Genomic DNA, 17,913 nt, shown 5'->3' with positions numbered 1-17,913 from the left:
ATGCAGACTGTCCATAAGAATGTTCACTTATACCATTACTGGTTTGAAGTTGCCAATTTAATGGCATATTTTACAGGGAGAAAATTACATGGGTCATCAGAGGGTCCAAATTTTCTCTGCAATTTTTCATACACTCCAAAGCATGCGTGAACATCATTTTTTTCATATTATAGACATAGGCTCCTTTTGTATAATTCCCAGGTTTTTTTTTCTTTTTTAAGTATTTTATTTTTAAGTAATCTCTACACCCAGTGTGGGGCTTGAACTTACAACCCCAACATCAAGAGTCTCATGCTATACTGACTGAGCCAGCCAAATGCCCCAAAATTCCAGGGTTTTCAAGCAGTTCTTTGGCTCTTTTTTCCTCTTGTATCTCATATTTTAAACTCTGAGTTGCATATTACTTTGAGTAGTCGTCATATGAATTCTGTCACCTCTAGAGGCATTTTCTTTTATCCTCTTTTTTATTTCAAGTTTTTTTTTTTTAAAGATTTGTTTGTTTGATAGGGAGAGAGAGCGTGCATGGGGGAGAGACCGGGAGAGAGGGGAGAATCTCCAGTAGGCACCATGACTTCAGGCTCTATCTCATGACCCTAAGATCATGATCTGAGCTAAAACTAAGAGTCACTCACCTGACTGTGCCACTCAGGTGACCCCTTGAGTTTTTATTTAAATTCTAATTATCATGCAGTATGTTATTGCGTTCAAGAGTAGAGGCTTTTGGGGGTGCCTCCGTAGCTCAGTTGGTTAAGCGTCTGCCTTCGGGCTCAGATTGTGAGCCCAGGGTCCTGGGCTCGAGCCCTGCATCGGGTTCCCTGCTCAGCAGGGAGCTTGCCTCTTCCTCTCCTCCCTGCTTATGCTCTCTCTCACTATATTTTCTTTCCCTTTCTCAAATAAATAATAAATAAAATCTTAAAAAAGGAGAGAGAGAGGCTTTTTTTTTTTTTTTTTTTTTGAGAGAGAGAGAGAGAGATTGAGGGGTGGGGTGCAGAGAGAGTGAGAGAATCCCAAGCAGGCTCTACACTCAGGACAGAGCCTGCCATGGGGCTTGATCTCATGACCCTGAAATCATGACTTGGGTGGAAATCAAGAGTTGGACACTTTGGGGTGCCTGGGTGGCTCAGTGGGCTAAGCCTCTGCCTTTGGCTCAGGTCATGATCTCAGGGTCCTTGGATCTAGCCCCACATCCAGTTCTCTGCATAGCGGAGAGCCTGTCCCCCCAACCCCCGCCCCAGCCTGCCTCTCTGCCTACTTGTGAGCTCTCTCTCTGTCAAATAAATAAAATCTTAAAAAAAAAAAAAAAAGAAAAGAGTTGGACACTTAACCAACTGAGCCACCCAGGTACCCCAGAGGCATTTTTTTACTTTTGAATTCTTTCTTTGCTCATTCTTTTAGGTAGTTGTGATCAGGAACTGCTGAATTGCTTGCTAGATCCTTCTCTACAGAAGGAAGTTCCCTGCCTTCTTTATGAACTGCTCTTACGTCACAGACTATACCTCCCCTCTAGCTATCTCTTTATTTTCTTTGTCTTTGGGACTATGGTTTTTCCCAGGTCACCAAATATTTCTGTCAGAATCTTAATGGATTTCTTTTTCTTGTTCAGTAATTTTATTTTGGTATAATTCCAAGCAGAAAAATTGCAAGGAATACTTTTATGTCTTTTATCCAGATTAATTTGCCAGTTATTTATATTTTGCCTCATTTAGCAGTCTTTTTCCCCACCCCCAAACACACATACACACACGCATGTGCACGCTCTCTCAAATACATATATCTGTGCATGCAGGTGTATATGCACATCATTCTTTTTAAGTTGCTGGAAAATAAATTGGACACCTGTAAACACAAGTGTTGTGTTTCTTTTCTTTTTTTTTTTAAGAAATCCTTTTTTAAAGATTTTATTTATTTATTTGATAGAGAGAGATCACAGGTAGGCAGAGAGGCAGGCAGAGAGAGAGGAGGAAGCAGGCTCCCTGCTGAGCAGAGAGCCTGATGCGGGGCTTGATCCCAGGACCCTGAGATCATGACCTGAGCTGAAGGCAGAGGCTTAACCCACTGAGCCACCCAGGCTTGTGTTGTGTTTCTTAAGGAGATTTCTCTTATGTAATCTCGGCGTTATTATCAGAAGCAGGAAATTTTAACATTCATCCATTACATTATGTAGCGTTCAGTCCATATTCAGGTGTTACCAGTTTCACAGTATTGTATTTTATAACTTTCCCTCTCTAGGCTCCAGTCCAGGATCACACAGTGCATTTTGTTGTCGTACCTCTTTAATCTCTTTTAATCTCCTCAACCTTTCTACCTTCCTTGATTCTAATGTTTGAATCATGTAAGCCAGTTATTTTGTAGAATGTCCTTCAGTTTGGGTTTGTTTGATGTTCCCTGTAATTAGATTTAGCATTTTTGGCCAGAATGCCTTAGAGTGATGTAGACTTCTCAGTGCATTATGTCAGTTTGCCGCCATATTAATGATGTTAACTTTTCATCATTGGTTAAGGTGACAGCCACTAGGTTTCTCCATGTAGGAATTACTGTTTCCTGGGTTTCTTCTTTTGCATACTGACTTAAATCATGACAGTCACTGAGTAATTAGACCTTGGATTATTTTATGTTCATTATGCAGCTCGAGATGCTGCTGTGCAGAAGATTGAGACTATTATCAAGGAACAATTTGCACTTGAAATGAAGAATAAGGAACATGAAATTGAAGTCATTGACCAGGTATAATGGTGATAAATAAATTTAAAAGAAAAAAGCTGTTGCAAAAAAATCTGTTGATAGAATCATGATTTTTTCCCCCTTTGCTGTTCTTTTGTTTATTTAAAGATTTATTTATTAGAGAGTGCATGAGCAGTGGGGAGGGGCAGAGGAAGAGGGAGAAGCATACTTCCCACTGAGCCAGGAGCCTGATGCACATGCAGGACTCAGTCCCCGGACCCTGAGATCATGCTCTGAGCCATACAGGTGCCCCTCCCCCTCTTGCTGTTCTTTTAAAAAGAGTGTTCTCATTTTGGAAAAAAAGGTGTATATATATATTTTTTCCCCTATAAATGAAATTGCAGAAATACATAATGAAAAAAATTACTTGAAATTCCATCCCAAAAAAATAATTCCTTTTTGTTCTTGTACCCCTATTTTTGCAGACATTTCTCAGTGAGTACGCATACATACACATAAATATACATACTAATATGTCTGCATACTCTTGTAAAATTGGCCGTTGTCATTCCTTTAAAAAATCTTTTGCAGTGTGACAGGTAGAGATGGTCATTTTTATTTGCCTTTCTTCAAGTTTTAGAGAATTGAGCTTTTGATCATTTGTATTTCTTATTTTATGAATTTTTTGTAGTGTATCTCATCTATGATTTCTGTTTTTTAAAGTAACAAGTTGACATTTGTTTTTAGCGACTGATTGAGGCAAGAAGGATGATGGATAAACTTCGTGCCTGCATTGTTGCAAACTACTATGCTTCTGCAGGACTTCTAAAAGTTTCTGAGGTAAGTCTTCCTCATCTACAGTAGTTTCTGGCTATCCATATTTGGTGTGTGAAGGGGAAATTAGTGATGTGAAATTCCCGCCTTTGAAACATTTCTTATATTGACCTTTGGAACTCAAGAAGCCTAGTCTACCTTCCTGGGAAACTACATAAACTGTCAATACTCCTAAGTATCGTTTTCCCTTTATTTATTTTTACTTTTTTTATTTAGAAAGAGCATGAGCGTGGGGCAGAGGAGGGGTAGGGGGAGAGAGAAAATCTCAAGCAGGCTGCATGCCCAGCACAGAGCCCGACACAGGGGTCAGTCTCATGACCCTGAGATCATGGCCTGAGCTGAAATCCGGAGTCGTATACTTAACCGACGACTTAGCCACCAGGCACCCTAACATTTTTCACTTTATATTAAATCCTTCTCCAGCTAATCTGTAGCACTGTTCCTAGGCTTTGTTAGAGTACAAAGTTGAGTGAGACTGTATTCTAACTTACCTTATTCTTCCTTTGGTTGTGATCAGGTTTGAAGTGAGTTTTAGATAGACTGATTTTCCTAATGAATAGCAATTTGTAGTTTCAGTAGATACACCCTATTCAGGAAGCCCGAATTTTTTCCCCTCACTTCCTATGAAAAATCTCAAATCCACAGAAGAGATTAAATAAGCACAGGTTTTTGCATCATATTCACCATCTTAACATTTTGTCATCTTTGTTTTATCTAACTTTTCTGTAAACATTTGAAAATAAGTTCCAGGCGTCATGACACCTCACCCTTAAATCATGCATCTCCTAAAGGATACTCTTATATGACTTCCTGATATTATTTGATAATCAGTCCATATTCAGATTTTCCCAGTCATCCCCAAAATATCTTTTAAAGCTGTTTTTTGATGTAGGATCTAATCAGAGTTCATGGGCTACATTTGGTTGTTTGGTTTCTCTAGACTTATTTTATCTAAAATAGTTCACCTTTTCTCCCCATGATATTGACTTATTTAAAGAGATCAGTCCATTTATCTTTATAGAATATCCTACATTTTGTGTTTTATTTGTTTTTTCCTTGGGTTATTCCTTCATTCCATTTTTCTGCAAAGTGATAGTTGGGTCTAAAGATTTGATTAAAGTTAGAAGTTTTTGGCAATAATACTTCATAAGTGATACTAGATACCTCATATATCACAAACTGTTTGGAATATTAAGTTTTTATCACTTTGGTAATGTGATTGCCACTGGATTACTCCATTTATTAAGGAATAGGGATAGGATTGAAACTGAAACAGAAGTGTTTCTTCTTATTTGATATTTTGATAATTTCCTATAACTTTTATTCATTTTTCATTTTCAAATTTCCTAAGTTTTCGCAATTAGAATTAGATAATTCTTTTGGATGATACAGCTTAATGAGAGTGGTAGCAGGCCTGGGGAAGGCACAATGCCATACTGGTTTGCATTGTCCCCCATGGTTTTTACAGGTGAAATGTACCATGTTTTGGCTTTCATGTCATCCTGTGTTGCTTGAGGGTACCTGGCATTGGCCATACTCCTGATGTTGTCTTAGAGAAATCTGGAGCATTATTTGAATTTAATCTTACATGTTAGGTAGTTGTTTCTTCTACTGCAGGAGTTTCCCTAATACATACTAGAGTCTGAACTATTTTTTAGAGCTACCACAACAAATTGCCACTAGCTTCATGGCTTAAAACAAGAGGGATTTATTATCTCATGATTCTGGAGGCTAACAGTCCAAAATCAAGATGTTGCTAGACCATGTTCTCTCTGAAGGCTCTAGGAAAGAATCCTTCCTCACCTTCTCCTACCTTCTGGCAGTTGCTGGCAAACCTTGGCATTCCTTAGTTTGTGGCTACATCACTCCAGTTTCTGCCCCTGTCTTCACATGGATATTTTACCTGTTACGTGTCTTCACAATTTCTCTCTCTCCACATTTCCCTCTTACTAGGTAAGCCCTAATCCTGTATAAGGTTATCAACTTGATTACATTTGCAAAGACCCTGTTTCTAAATAAAGTCACATTCACAGATTTGGGGTAGACATGAATTTTTGGGAGACACTCTTCAAAACAGGGCAGATTTTACTGTCATCTGTTACATGGTTTGCTATTGAATCCAACAAGATGGACATTATAAGCTAGTATCTGTGTGACATGGGACTTGTAGCTACTCTGTTTGAAGAGGTGGTTGTCTATTTAATGTTTTGTTGTTGTTGTTTTTAAAATTTGTTTATTATTAGAGAGAGTGTGTGAGTGAGGGCATGATGGGGATGGGGAGCAGAGGGAGAGAGAAACTTCAGCAGACTGCCTGCTGAGTGGCGAGCCTGACATGGGGCTTGATTTCATGACCCTGAGATCACAACCTGAGCTGAAACAGTTTGTTGCTTAACCAGCTGTGCCACCCAGGCAGCAACCCCCCCCTCCCTTTTTTTTTTTAAACCATTAACAGCTCTGTGTTACCGGGTAGTCTAGAAGTGCACTGATTTTTTTTCCTGTTATATTTTGATTAGAATTAATTGAAAGATATTTAAGTGTATTTTTGTCTATTTTGATCTGCTATTTGTTTTTCATTTGCTGTAACAAAATACATCACACCTCTAAAAAATACCCTTTATTATTTTTTTAAAGATTATTTATTTATTTTTTAAAGATTTTATTTACTTATTTGACAGATAGAGATCACAAGTATGCAGAAAGGCAGGCAGAGAGAGAGGGAGAAACAGGCTCCCTGCTGAGCAGAGTCCGACGCAGGGCTTGATCCCAGGACCCTGAGATCATGACCTGAGCCAAAGTCAGAGGCTTTAACCCACTGAGCCACCCAGGCGCCCGAAAATACCCTTTATTATTGAGATGCAGTAATTTTGTTGCTCTGAAATACTAGCCTCTGGCTCCTTTATTATTGCTAAAATTATGTTCCTTGCACAGTTTTTAAAAGCTGGGCTTCCTAGGAATCGTAGAGTGTATCCCATTATAACAGAATACACTGTATTTTGTATCCAAATAATAAGAAACAAAGAAATACTCCAAGCCTTAGTACTGGACTTATGACAAACTTTATATGTAAGTATGAATCATTTTAAAGCATTCTGTACTACATTTTACTCCTACTTGGGCGCCATTTTACATATACTTTTTTTATATCTTTATATATTTTATAGGAACATCGTATGTAGAGCAGTTGATGTGTTTGTGTTAAAGCAGTGTGAGGCTTTTTTTTTTTTTTTAAAGATTTTATTTATTTATTTGACAGAGATCACAAGTAGGCAGAGAGGCAGGCAGAGGTGGGTGGGGAAGCAGGCTCCCTGCTGAGCAGAGGGAGCCTGATGTGGGGCTTGATCCCAGGACCCTAGATCCTGACCTGAGCGGAAGGCAGAGGCGTATTAACCCACTGAGCCACCCAGGTGCCCCAAGACTTGTTTTTTTTTTTTTTTTTTAAGTCAAATCTTATTTTCTTTAAAAGATTTTATTTATTTATTTGACAGAGAGAGAGAGAGAGATCACAAGTAGTCAGAGAGGCAGGAAGAGAGGGGGAACCCAATGTGGGCCTCGATCACAGGACCCTTAGATCATGACCTGAGCCTAAGGCAGAGGCTTAACCCACTGAGCCACCCAGGCGCCCTAAAGTCAAATCTTATTTCCCATATGTTACTATATATTTACCTCTATTTTTCATTTAGTTTCAGAGAACTTGCACCTTTAGCTTTTAGTGTTAGGACCTTCACATAATTATCACTTTCTAGCTTTTGTTGGCTCAGACCACATTAAGGAGTTTGGACTTCATTTTATGGGTGTGGGCAGATTTTGAAGGATTTTAAGCATGATCCCTAAATAGATGAGGATTTTGGGAAGATTAAAAATTACCTACTTTTGGTAGATTTGATTAAAAGTTTGTTTTGTTTGCTTTCATTTTTGCAGGGATCAAAGACATGTGATACGATGGTTTTTAATCATCCTGCTATCAAGAAATTTTTGGAGTCACCATCTAGGTCTTCCTCTCCTGCCAATCAGAGATCAGAGACACCATCAGCCAATCATTCAGAAAGTGATTCTTTATCTCAACATAATGACTTCTTATCTGACAAAGACAATAACAGCAATATGGATATAGAAGAAAGACTCTCAAACAACATGGAACAGAGACCAAGCCGAAATACTGGAAGGGTATAATTTGATGGGTGGGAGGGAGAAGAGAAGGAAACTAGTATTTTTAAAGTATGTACATGTTATTCCATTTCACCTTCATAGAATCTCTAGGAAATAGGTTAATTATATCCCTTTTGGAGATGGGGAAACTGAGTCTCAAAGAGTTCACAGTTATATTTATCCAAAAGTATCAGAACTGAGAATTAAACTGAATTAAGCTGAGAATTAAACTGAATCAGAACTGGGCATTGCACAATTCCTAGGTGCCATCCACACTGATAAGAGAGAAACCTTACAAAAAGAATGAATACTGTTACACTGAAAAAATAAATAAAATGAAAAAAAAAAAAAAAAAAAAAAGAGAGAAACCTTGAAGAACTGGCAATTCTGTGACCTTGTCCAGGGTCTTTCCAGCCTGTCATGTTTGTTCTCTCTCCATCATTTTTGTGAAACTTACATGCTTTCATAACGTAATTTATAACTGGGGGAAACTTGACAAATAATAAATAGAATTTTTTTTTTTTTTTTAAAGATTTTATTTATTTATTTGACAGAGAGAAATCACAAGAGAGGCAGGCAGAGAGAGAGGAAGGGAAGCAGGCTCTCCGCTGAGCAGAGAGCCCGATGAGGGACTCGATCCCAGGACCCTGAGATCATGACCCGAGCCGAAGGCAGCGGCTTAACCCACTGAGCCACCCAGGCACCCAATAAATAGAATTGAAAACCATTTATTCCTCTTTGATCCTGCCAATTCCTTATTTGAGTTCCCATCTCAAGCTGCTCTGAACTTCTTGGTGTATAATATTTGGCTATAGAGCCCTTATTGGATGATTTTTCTCAGCCAGGTGTTCTGTGATAGAGGAGATATCCAGGTTGCTTTTTGCATATTCAGACATCAAGAATTTGATTTATTGTTTAAGAGTTTATTTAGGGGCACCTGGGTGGCTCAGTGGGTTAAAGCCTCTGCCTTCGGCGTGGGTCGTGATCCCATGATCCTGGGATCGAGCCCCGCATCGGGCTCTCGGCTCAGCAGGGAGCCTGCTTCCCCCTTTCTCTGCCTGCCTCTCTGCCTACTTGTGATCTCTTATAAATATATAAATAAATAAAATCTTTAAAAAAAAGTTTATTTATATATTTGACAGACAGAGATCACAAGTAGGCAGAGAGGCAGGCAGAGAGAGGGGGGGAAGCAGGCTCTCTGCTGAGCCCAGAGCCCGATGCGGGGCTCGATCCCAGGACCCTGAGAACATGACCTGAGCCTAATGCAGAGGCTTAAATCACTGAGCCACTCAGATGCCCCAAGAATTTGATTTATTTTTGATAAAAATGAAATTTAAAACATTTTCTGGTTATAAATTCATGTGTTCATTGTTGAAAATTTTAAACTACAAGAAAATAAAAAAAGTTATTCATAATGCCACCACCCAAAAATGAAAACTTTTTTTTTAAAAGATTTTATTTATTTATTTGACAGACAGAGATCACAAGTAGGCAGAGAGGCAGGCAGAGAGAGAGGAAGGGAAGCAGGCTCCCCGCTGAGCAGACAACCCAATGTGGGGCTTGATTCCAGGACCCTGGGATCATGACCCGAGCCAAAGGCAGCTGCTTAACTGAGCCACCCAAGTGTCCCAAGATTTTATTTTTAAGTAATATCTGCACCAAACATGGGGCTGAAATTTATAGCCCCAAGATCAAAAGGTCACATGTTCTACCAGATAACCTAGTCAGGCACCCATTTGGGTTTTTGGTTTTTTGTTTTTCTTTTTGTTTTTTTAATTAAAAAGAATTTAGGCAATACTGGTTATAGGACTTAGAAACTTACCATCTTGTATGTAACATACATGCTCATGTTTATGTAACATGTTCAGTACTTACTGTATACTAAGCACTTCTTTGGAAACTGTACAAAACAAATATGTGAGATTATCCTTATTTTTAGATTTTTTTAGAGAAAGTGGTGGGAGGGTTGCAGAGGGAGGGGGAGAGACTATGCTCAGTGTGGAGTCCAGCTCAGGGCTCAATCCCAAGACCCTGAGATCATGACCTGAGCTGAAATCAAGAGTCAGATGCTTAACCAACTGATCCACCCAGGCACCCTAGTTTTTTTTTTAATTTTAATTTTAATTTTATTTTTTTTTTAAAGATTTTATTTATTTATTTGACAGAGAGAGATCACAAGTAGACAGAGAGGCAGGGAGAAAGAGAGAGAGGGAAACAGGCTCCCCGCTGAGCAGAGAGCCCGATGCGGGACTCGATCCCAGGACCCCGAGATCATGACCTGAGCCGAAGGCAGCGGCTTAACCCACTGAGCCACCCAGGCGCCCCGGCGCCCTAATTTTTATTTTTAAATAACCTCTATACCCAAGATGGGGCTCAAACTCACAGTCCAGAGATCAACCCATCATATGCTCCACTAACAGTCAGCCAGGTGCCCCTGTTATCCTTATTTTATAGACGAGGAAATTGAGACAGAGAAGTTAAGTAATTACACAAAATTTTGCATCTAGTCAGTGGAAGAGCCAAGATTTAAACCCTGGCAGTCTATCTGCATAGTCTTTAGTCATTTGTCTATGTTACTTCTCACTGAAAAATTTTTAATAAATACAGAAGGTTGAAAAGAAAGTAAATTCCATTGACCTCTTTCCCCATTCCCATTTCCCAGAGGTAACCATTGTAATAGTTTCTTCTATATTCTTCCATATCCTATTTGCATATATAGCTCAAGGGTGTCTGTTAAAAACACATACATACACGTGGAGTTATAGTGAACAAGTATTTTTTGCAAACAAATGCAAAAGATACAGTAAAATTACTTCTATGCTCTGAGAGGTACCACAAAACCAGAGAATTTTGTAATGAATAAAAAAAAAAATCTGAGTTGCTCCAATCATACCATGATTTTGTGGTTTCTGTCCATTGGAAATTGTCCAAATTGAAAGTGAAAATTGATTATGATTTCTTTCAGGACACCGCTAGTATTACTGCCTCTCATAAAACAGAGCAGCGGAATGCTGATCTCACAGGAGATGAGACTTCACGACTTTTTGTAAAGAAAACAATAGTAGTGGGCAATGTGTCCAAGTGAGTATCCAGTTGAATTCTTTCACTTTCAGTTATCCATTTATGTTAATATTCTGTCATACTTTTATTATTGTAGGATTACTGTAGGACAAGGCCTTAAGGATTTTTTCCCTTAGACTCTTAGTTGTTTTAAAAGTAAACTTGAGGTCCAGAGATTTGAAACTGCCTCAGTATGTCTGCTAATCTTTGACATAGAGTAAAATTGTGCTTGGTAAACATTTCTGAGACATGAGCTTTTATACAAATGGGGTATTTTTTTTTTTTTTTAAGATTTTATTTTTAAGTACCCTGTATCCAAAGTGGGGCTGGAACTCACAACCCTAAAATCAAGAGTTGCACACTCCACAGGCTGAGCCAGCCACGTGCCCCATTTACAAATGGTGTAGTTTATCAAGCATAGTATTGTGGATAAGTTATAAGAACTTTTAACTTTCTGACCTAGGTCTATCCTTGGGGGCCTTAGCTAATTGCTAAAAAATGTTTGTTGTTCAAATTGAAATGTTTTAAATTTTTAACAAAGTTACAGAGCATGTCTTGAAGACAGAATTTCTCCAAGCTGAAGGACTAGCTCTTTAACAATATGATCTCATGGTGTCTTGTGGGAGTGGCATCGTTTTGCCAGCTATCTAGAAATGGATAAAGACATAAATCCTCAAATAGCATAAGAATGTTATTTTCTCACAAAGTCTTTATTTACCTTTCTCCTCCCTCATTAGACGTATTTTCTCTATGCTCTCTTGTCATCTTTTTCATATTATATCGTCATTTCCTATTTCTGTGTATTTTTCCCAAATCACACTGGAATTTCTTTAGGGTAGAAAGTATGTCTTGTTTGTTTTATATCATACAGTAGTTGGTATTCACTAAATATTTGATTGTTGAATAAGTTGATAGATTTATGAAAATTGTAATTATATTCAGTTACTGAAGATAAAGGATTCAGGCAAACAGTAATTATTTCGGGGGGAAAATCAGGTTGGGGGAAATCTTCCAATCCCCAGTTAATGGACCACGAATAACAAACAAGAACATTAAAAACTTTAAAAAAAAGAACATTTAAAAACTTTGGGATAATAAAAGCAAAGATTTCTGATGGTCTGTGTGATAGTTTTAAAATGGAAGCGTAAAATATGATTAAGGCAGTTAGATTTCTATTTATAGATTATTACAGAATTAGCATGCATGTAGCTAGACTCTGAGACCATGTGAAGTATTAAGAGTTGGCATCTTAACAACAATGCAAGACCGGTCAGCTCAGAAAGTCCAAAACTGGAAATCTAGATGGACCCACCAGAAGACTGGGGAGAAATCATCATTGACATTTTTGAACAATTACACTTAATTTGTAGGTGTTTGGGTTCTTTCAAGACCAGCTACAACTAAAATAATGGTTCATCATGGATTTTAGGGAGAGAGGGTATGATTAGCATTAGAGTTATAAAGTCCTTGTTTGTTCTGGAAGAGGGAAAAATTACTGATGTACATTAGACTTGTTAAGAATATTAGAGTGTCTAAGATAATAACTAAAAGAGTAGACAAGTTCCTTTCTTTTTTTTTTTTTTAAGATTTTTATGTATTTATTTGTCAGAGAGAGCACAGGCGGTGGGGGGGAGTGGCAGACAGCAGGCAGAGGGAGAAGCAGGCTCCCACTGAGCAGGGAGCCAGATGCAGGACTCAATCCTAGGACCTTGGGATCATGACCTGAGCTGAAGGCAGATACTGAACCAACTGATCCACCTAGGCAACCCTAGACATAGAGATTTAAACTTAAAAAGTAGTTTAAGAGGAGGGGCGCCTGGGTGGCTCAGTGGGTTGGGCCTCTGCCTTCAGCTCAGGTCATGATCTCAGGGTCCTGGGATCGAGCCCTGCATCGGTCTCTCTGCTTGGCGGGAAGCCTGCTTCCTCCTCTCTCTCTCTCTGCCTGCCTGTCTGCCTACTTATGATCTCTCTCTCTGTCAAATAAATAAATAAACAAAATCTTAAAAAAAAAAAAAAAGGTAGTAAGAGGAAGATAGGGAAATTGAATGAAAAAAAGGGGGAGGATCCCTGATTCCAAAAGAAGGCAAGCAGGGACAGGGGAAGGGATGTGAAAAAGAGAAAGAACAAGACAGATAATATAAAATAACTTAGTAACAAATTTAAATTTATCAGTAATCATAAAAATTGCCTAGAGATTTAGTTAGCTATTTAAAAGATAGAAATTGGGTGCCTGGGTGTCTCAGTTGTTAAGCGGCTGCCTTCTGCTTGGGTCATGATCCCAATGTCCTGGGATCGAGTCCTGCATCAGGCTCCTTGCTCAGCGGGGAGTCTGCTTCTCCCTCTCCCACTCCCCCTGCTTGTGTTACCGCTCAAAATACTTGTATGAATGTAAAAGATCTGAACATCAGTTAATAAAGTTGATCTAATATATACATATAGACTAGTACATGTAATAGTTGAAGCATTTTTTAAAAAGATATTATTTATTTATTTGAAAGAGTGAGAGCAAGAGCAAGTGGGGGGAGAAGCAGAAGGAGAGGCTGAAGCAGATTCTGCGCTGAGTGCAGAGCCCAGCGTGGGACCCATGACACAGATCATGACCTGAGTTGGACGCTTAACTGATCCTCCCAGGTGCCCCTAGTTAAACATTTTTAAGCACTTAAGGAACGTTTATGAAAGTGGACTACACAATAGGCCATAAAGTAAGCTTCAAGGACTATAGACTACCTTTTTTTTTTTTTTTTTAAGATTTTATTGTTAAGCCATCTCTGCACCCAACTTGGAGCTTGAACCCACAACCCCGAGGTAAGAGTCACATGCTCCACTGATTGAGCAAGCCAGGTGCTCTCAGACCACGTTTTGGTTTGTTTTGTTTTTTGAAGATTTATTTATTTACTTGACAGAGTGCACTTGAGTGCGTGAGGGAGGGGCAGAGGGAGAGAGAATCTCAAGCCAACTTTGCCCTAAGCACGGAGCCTGACCTTGAGACCAGGACCCAAAACCAAGGCTGGAAGCTCAACTGATGGTGCCACCCAGCACCCCCCAACCAGACTACTTTTTTGACTATTGTTACAGTACAGTTAATTGGTAACAGTAGGAAAACTAGGAAACTTCTTCTTTTTTTTTTTTAAAGATTTTATTTATTTGAGAGACAGAGAGGGCACAAGTTGGGGGTCGGGCAGAGGGAGAGGGAGAAGCAGACAATGTGGGGCTCAATTCCAGGATCCTGAGATCATGACCAAAGCCAAAGTCATACACTTAACTCAAAGAACTACCCACGTGCCCCTAGAAAACTTTATGTCTAGAAATTCAAACTACTTCTGAACAACACGTAAGTCAATGAAAAATCACATTTAAATATCCAAAATAAATAATAAAATAGAAATTTGTCGGATAACACTAAAGGGATATTTAAAAGGAAATGCTTACAGTAGAAGAAAATGGAGTAGAAGAAAAGTTTAAAATTAGTGAACTAAACATCTCATTTAGTCAAAATAATGCAGTAGGAGAAGCAAAGAAATTAGGGGAAAAGGTATACACAAACCTAGTGAAACTAAGGAGAAGAGAAAGAAGACAAAAATATTAGAAATGAAAAAGGGCATAGCTACAAGATGCTGTACTATTAAAGAGATAAATAACACTGGGGTACTGGGGTGGCTCAGTGGGTTAAGCCTCTGCCTTCGGCTCAGGTCATGATCTCAGGGTCCTAGGATTGAGCCCCACATCGGGCTCTCTGCTCAGCGGGAGCCTGCTTCCCCCTCTCTCTCTCTGCCTGCCTCCCTGCCTACTTGTGATCTCTGTCAAATAAATAAATAAAATCTCTAAAAAAAAAAAATGAATACCTTTATGCCAATGGAAAATTTAGGTGAAATGGAGATTTCCTAGAAAAATATAACTTAGGACTTAGGGAAAATCTTGAAGAGTCTTAGAACTACTAAATTTAATTACTGGTTTTTAAAACATTGCCATCACAAAAGCAAACCAAACTACTAGGCTTAGATTGCTTTACAGGCTGAGTGAGCACATAATTTCAGTTGTATACGAAATCTTCTTGGGAGGGATGTCTGGCTGGCTTAGTTAGTAGAGATTCTTGATCTGGGGGTCATGAGTTTGAGCCCCACATTGGGAGTGTAGAGATTACTTAAAATACAAAAAAAAGTAACCAAAAACCCCCAAAATCTTCTGGGGAAAAAGAAACAACTCTTGTCAGTTTATGTTGTGAGAGCAGCCTAACTTTTTTAATAAGACCAAACAGTTTATAAGAAAAGGAAAACTGTAGGATATTCACAGTTATGAATATAGGTGCAGAAATACTGAACAAAACCATTAGGAAACAGAATTCATTAAATACAGAGATGATAATACTTCATGATCAAGACATGCAAGTTTGGATTAACATTAGAAATCAATATAATTTGGCCCACTGCGTTAGTAAGGGTAAGCATAGGCATAGGTAAACATATAGAGGGCCATGACCTTATTTTCCAACGGAGTGTGATAAGGAGGCCTCATGAAATAAAGGGAGAGCTAAAGATACTAGTTTTACCATGGTCAGGGCTGAAGGGAATGGTTTGTTTTTGCTTTTAAAAGGTGAAAGACCAGTTGTAACCTTCCTGGCAGCAGTGGGTAAGAACCAGAAGAGTTCAGGGTTCTAACACCTTGAAAGCTGAATGAAATCAACTTAAAGGCTAGAGCATCCCTAACCCAGTAATATGCCACTTTATTTCTATCTCATGTATCAGCTTGGAAAAGCAAGGTTGATTTTTTTTTTTTTTTAATTGCATGGTGGTAATCAGAAAATAAAACAAACTTTAAGGGAATGTTCCTTAGACCAGGAAAAAAAAAAGTTTAAAAGAAAAAGATTAACTGCAAAGACTCACTTTGCTTAGTTAGGTGTTAGAGCTGTTAAATCTTGGTGGGATTCAATTTTTTAAGAAAAAGATTTTTAGGGGAGTGGGGATATAACCTTCCAGTTATGGAATGAAGCCATGGGGATGAAAGGTCCAGTATAGGGAATATTATAGTCACTGGTATTGTAGTAGCATATGGGAACAGATAGGGTGAGCATAGCATAATGTATTGTTGAATCATTGTATTGTACACCTGAAACAAATGTAACATTGTATCAACTGTACTTCAGTTAAAAAAAAATATTCAGCCTTATTGACATATAATTGACAAAAGATTTAAAGTGTGTATTATGATTTGATGCATGTATGCATTTTGAAGGGATTCCTGCCATCAAGTTAATTTAACAGCACATCCCTCATCAACTCACTTTCTTTGATTTTATTTTTAAGTAATCTCTACACCAAGTGTGGGGCTTGAACTCACAACCCTGAATTCAAGAGTCTTAAGCTCCATCAATCGAGCCAGCCAGGCACCCTCTCGTGTGTGTGTGTGTGTGTGTGTGTGTGTGAACATTTAAGTTCTAATCTCTCAGCGAATTTTATTCCGTACATTAGTCACCAATTATACGTTAGATCCTCAGACCTTATCTCAAAGCTGAAAGTTTATACCCTTTAACCAACTTCTCTCTGTTTCCCCTACCTCCAGCCTCTGGTAACTTTTTCTGCTGTGTTTCTATGAGTTTGACTTTTTTTTTTTACATTTCATATATAAGTGATACCATGTAGTATTTGTCTTTCTCTGTCTGGCTTATTTCACTTAGCATAATGCCCTTCACGATCATCCACGTTTTCACCAAAGCCAGAATTGCCTTCTTATGGCTGAAGAATAGTCCATTATCCAGACACACACACACACACACACACACACACACACACACACACACTCAATTGACCTTTGAGCAATCTTGAGCAATTTGAGGGTAGGGGCACCAACCTCCTGCACAGTTAAAAATCCATGTATAAGGGCACCTGGGTGGCTCAGTTGGTTAAGCATCCAACTCCTTTTTTTTAGATTTATTTATTTAAGAAATAGAGAGGGGTGGGGAGGGGCAGAGGGAGAGGGAGAAAGAGAATACTAAAGCAGCCTTCCCACTGAGCATGGAGCCCAGCCCGATGCAGGGCTCAATCCCAGGACCCCAAGATCATGACCGGAGCTGAGATCAAAAGACAGACACTTGGGGTGCCTGGGTGGCTCAGTGGGTCTGATGACAGCCTCTGCTTTCATCTCAGGTCATGATCCTGAGGTCCTGGGATCAAGCCCCACATTGGGCTCTCTGCTCAGCAGGGAGCCTGCTTCCCCCACCCCCTGCTCCTTGCCTCTCTGCCTACTTGTGATCTCTATCAAATAAATAAAATCTTAAAAAAACAAAAAACAAAACACTTAACTGACTGAGCCACCCAGGCACCCCAGCATCCAACTCGTTATTTTGGCTCAGGTCATGATCTCAAAGTTGCTAGATTGAGCCCCTGAGCATTGAGCATGGACCTGCTTAAGATTCTCTCTCTCCCTCTCCCTTTGTGGCTCCCCTCATCCCCCACTCACTTGTGCACTCATTCTCTTTCTTAAATTAAAAAAAAAAAAAAAAATCCATGTGTAACTTTTGACTCCCTAGAACCTTAACTACTAATAGCCTACTATTGACTGGAAGCCTTACCAATAACATTTAGCAGTTGATTAATACATATTTTTTATGTCACATGTATTGTATAACGTATTCTTACAATAAAGTAAGCTAGAGAAAAGAAAATATTACTAAGAAAATCATAATGGGGGCTCTTGCTGGCTTAGTCTGTAGAACATACTACTTTTGATCTCAGGGTTGTGAGGTCAAGTGGTTTGGGCCGCTGCCTTCGGCTCGGGTCATGATCTCGGGGTCCTGGGATCGAGTCCCGCGTCGGGCTCTCTGCTCGGCGGGGAGCCTGCTTCCCTCTCACTCTCTCTGCCTGCCCCTCTGCCTGCTTGTGATCTCTCTCTGTCAAATAAATAAATAAAATCTTTAAAAACAAACAAACAAACAAAACACCAGAAAAAAGAAAGAAATCATAAGGAGAAGAAAATACGCTTACAGTATTATAAAAATTACACACAAGTGGATCTGCACAGTTCAGTCCCATCATGTGCAAGGGTCAGCCGTATATGTATGTATATACATCTTGATCTGTTCATGCCTTTATTCATTTATCTGTTATGGACGTATGGGTTTCCATATCTTGGCTATTATAAATAATGCTGCTGTGGCATGGGAGTGCAGATAGCACTTCGATAACCCATTTTCGTTTTCTTTGCATATATACACAGCAA

At 39.0% G+C, this 17,913-nt stretch overlaps 1 protein-coding gene across 1 annotated transcript in view; it reads left to right on the top strand.

The window, feature by feature from the left end:
• Window positions 1–17,913, top strand: part of YEATS2 (YEATS domain containing 2) — a 116,993-nt gene that overhangs the window by 26,719 nt on the left and 72,361 nt on the right. The window contains exons 3-6 of the mRNA XM_046003657.1: window positions 2,627–2,724; window positions 3,409–3,501; window positions 7,414–7,659; window positions 10,607–10,722. Coding sequence (XP_045859613.1) covers window positions 2,627–2,724; window positions 3,409–3,501; window positions 7,414–7,659; window positions 10,607–10,722 — 553 coding nt within the window. The remainder of the gene's footprint in view (window positions 1–2,626; window positions 2,725–3,408; window positions 3,502–7,413; window positions 7,660–10,606; window positions 10,723–17,913) is intronic.

This window comes from Meles meles, chromosome 4 (assembly GCF_922984935.1).
Source record: "Meles meles chromosome 4, mMelMel3.1 paternal haplotype, whole genome shotgun sequence".
Classification (NCBI taxonomy): Eukaryota; Metazoa; Chordata; class Mammalia; order Carnivora; family Mustelidae; genus Meles; species Meles meles.
This window is presented reverse-complemented; position numbering and strand designations above follow the sequence as displayed.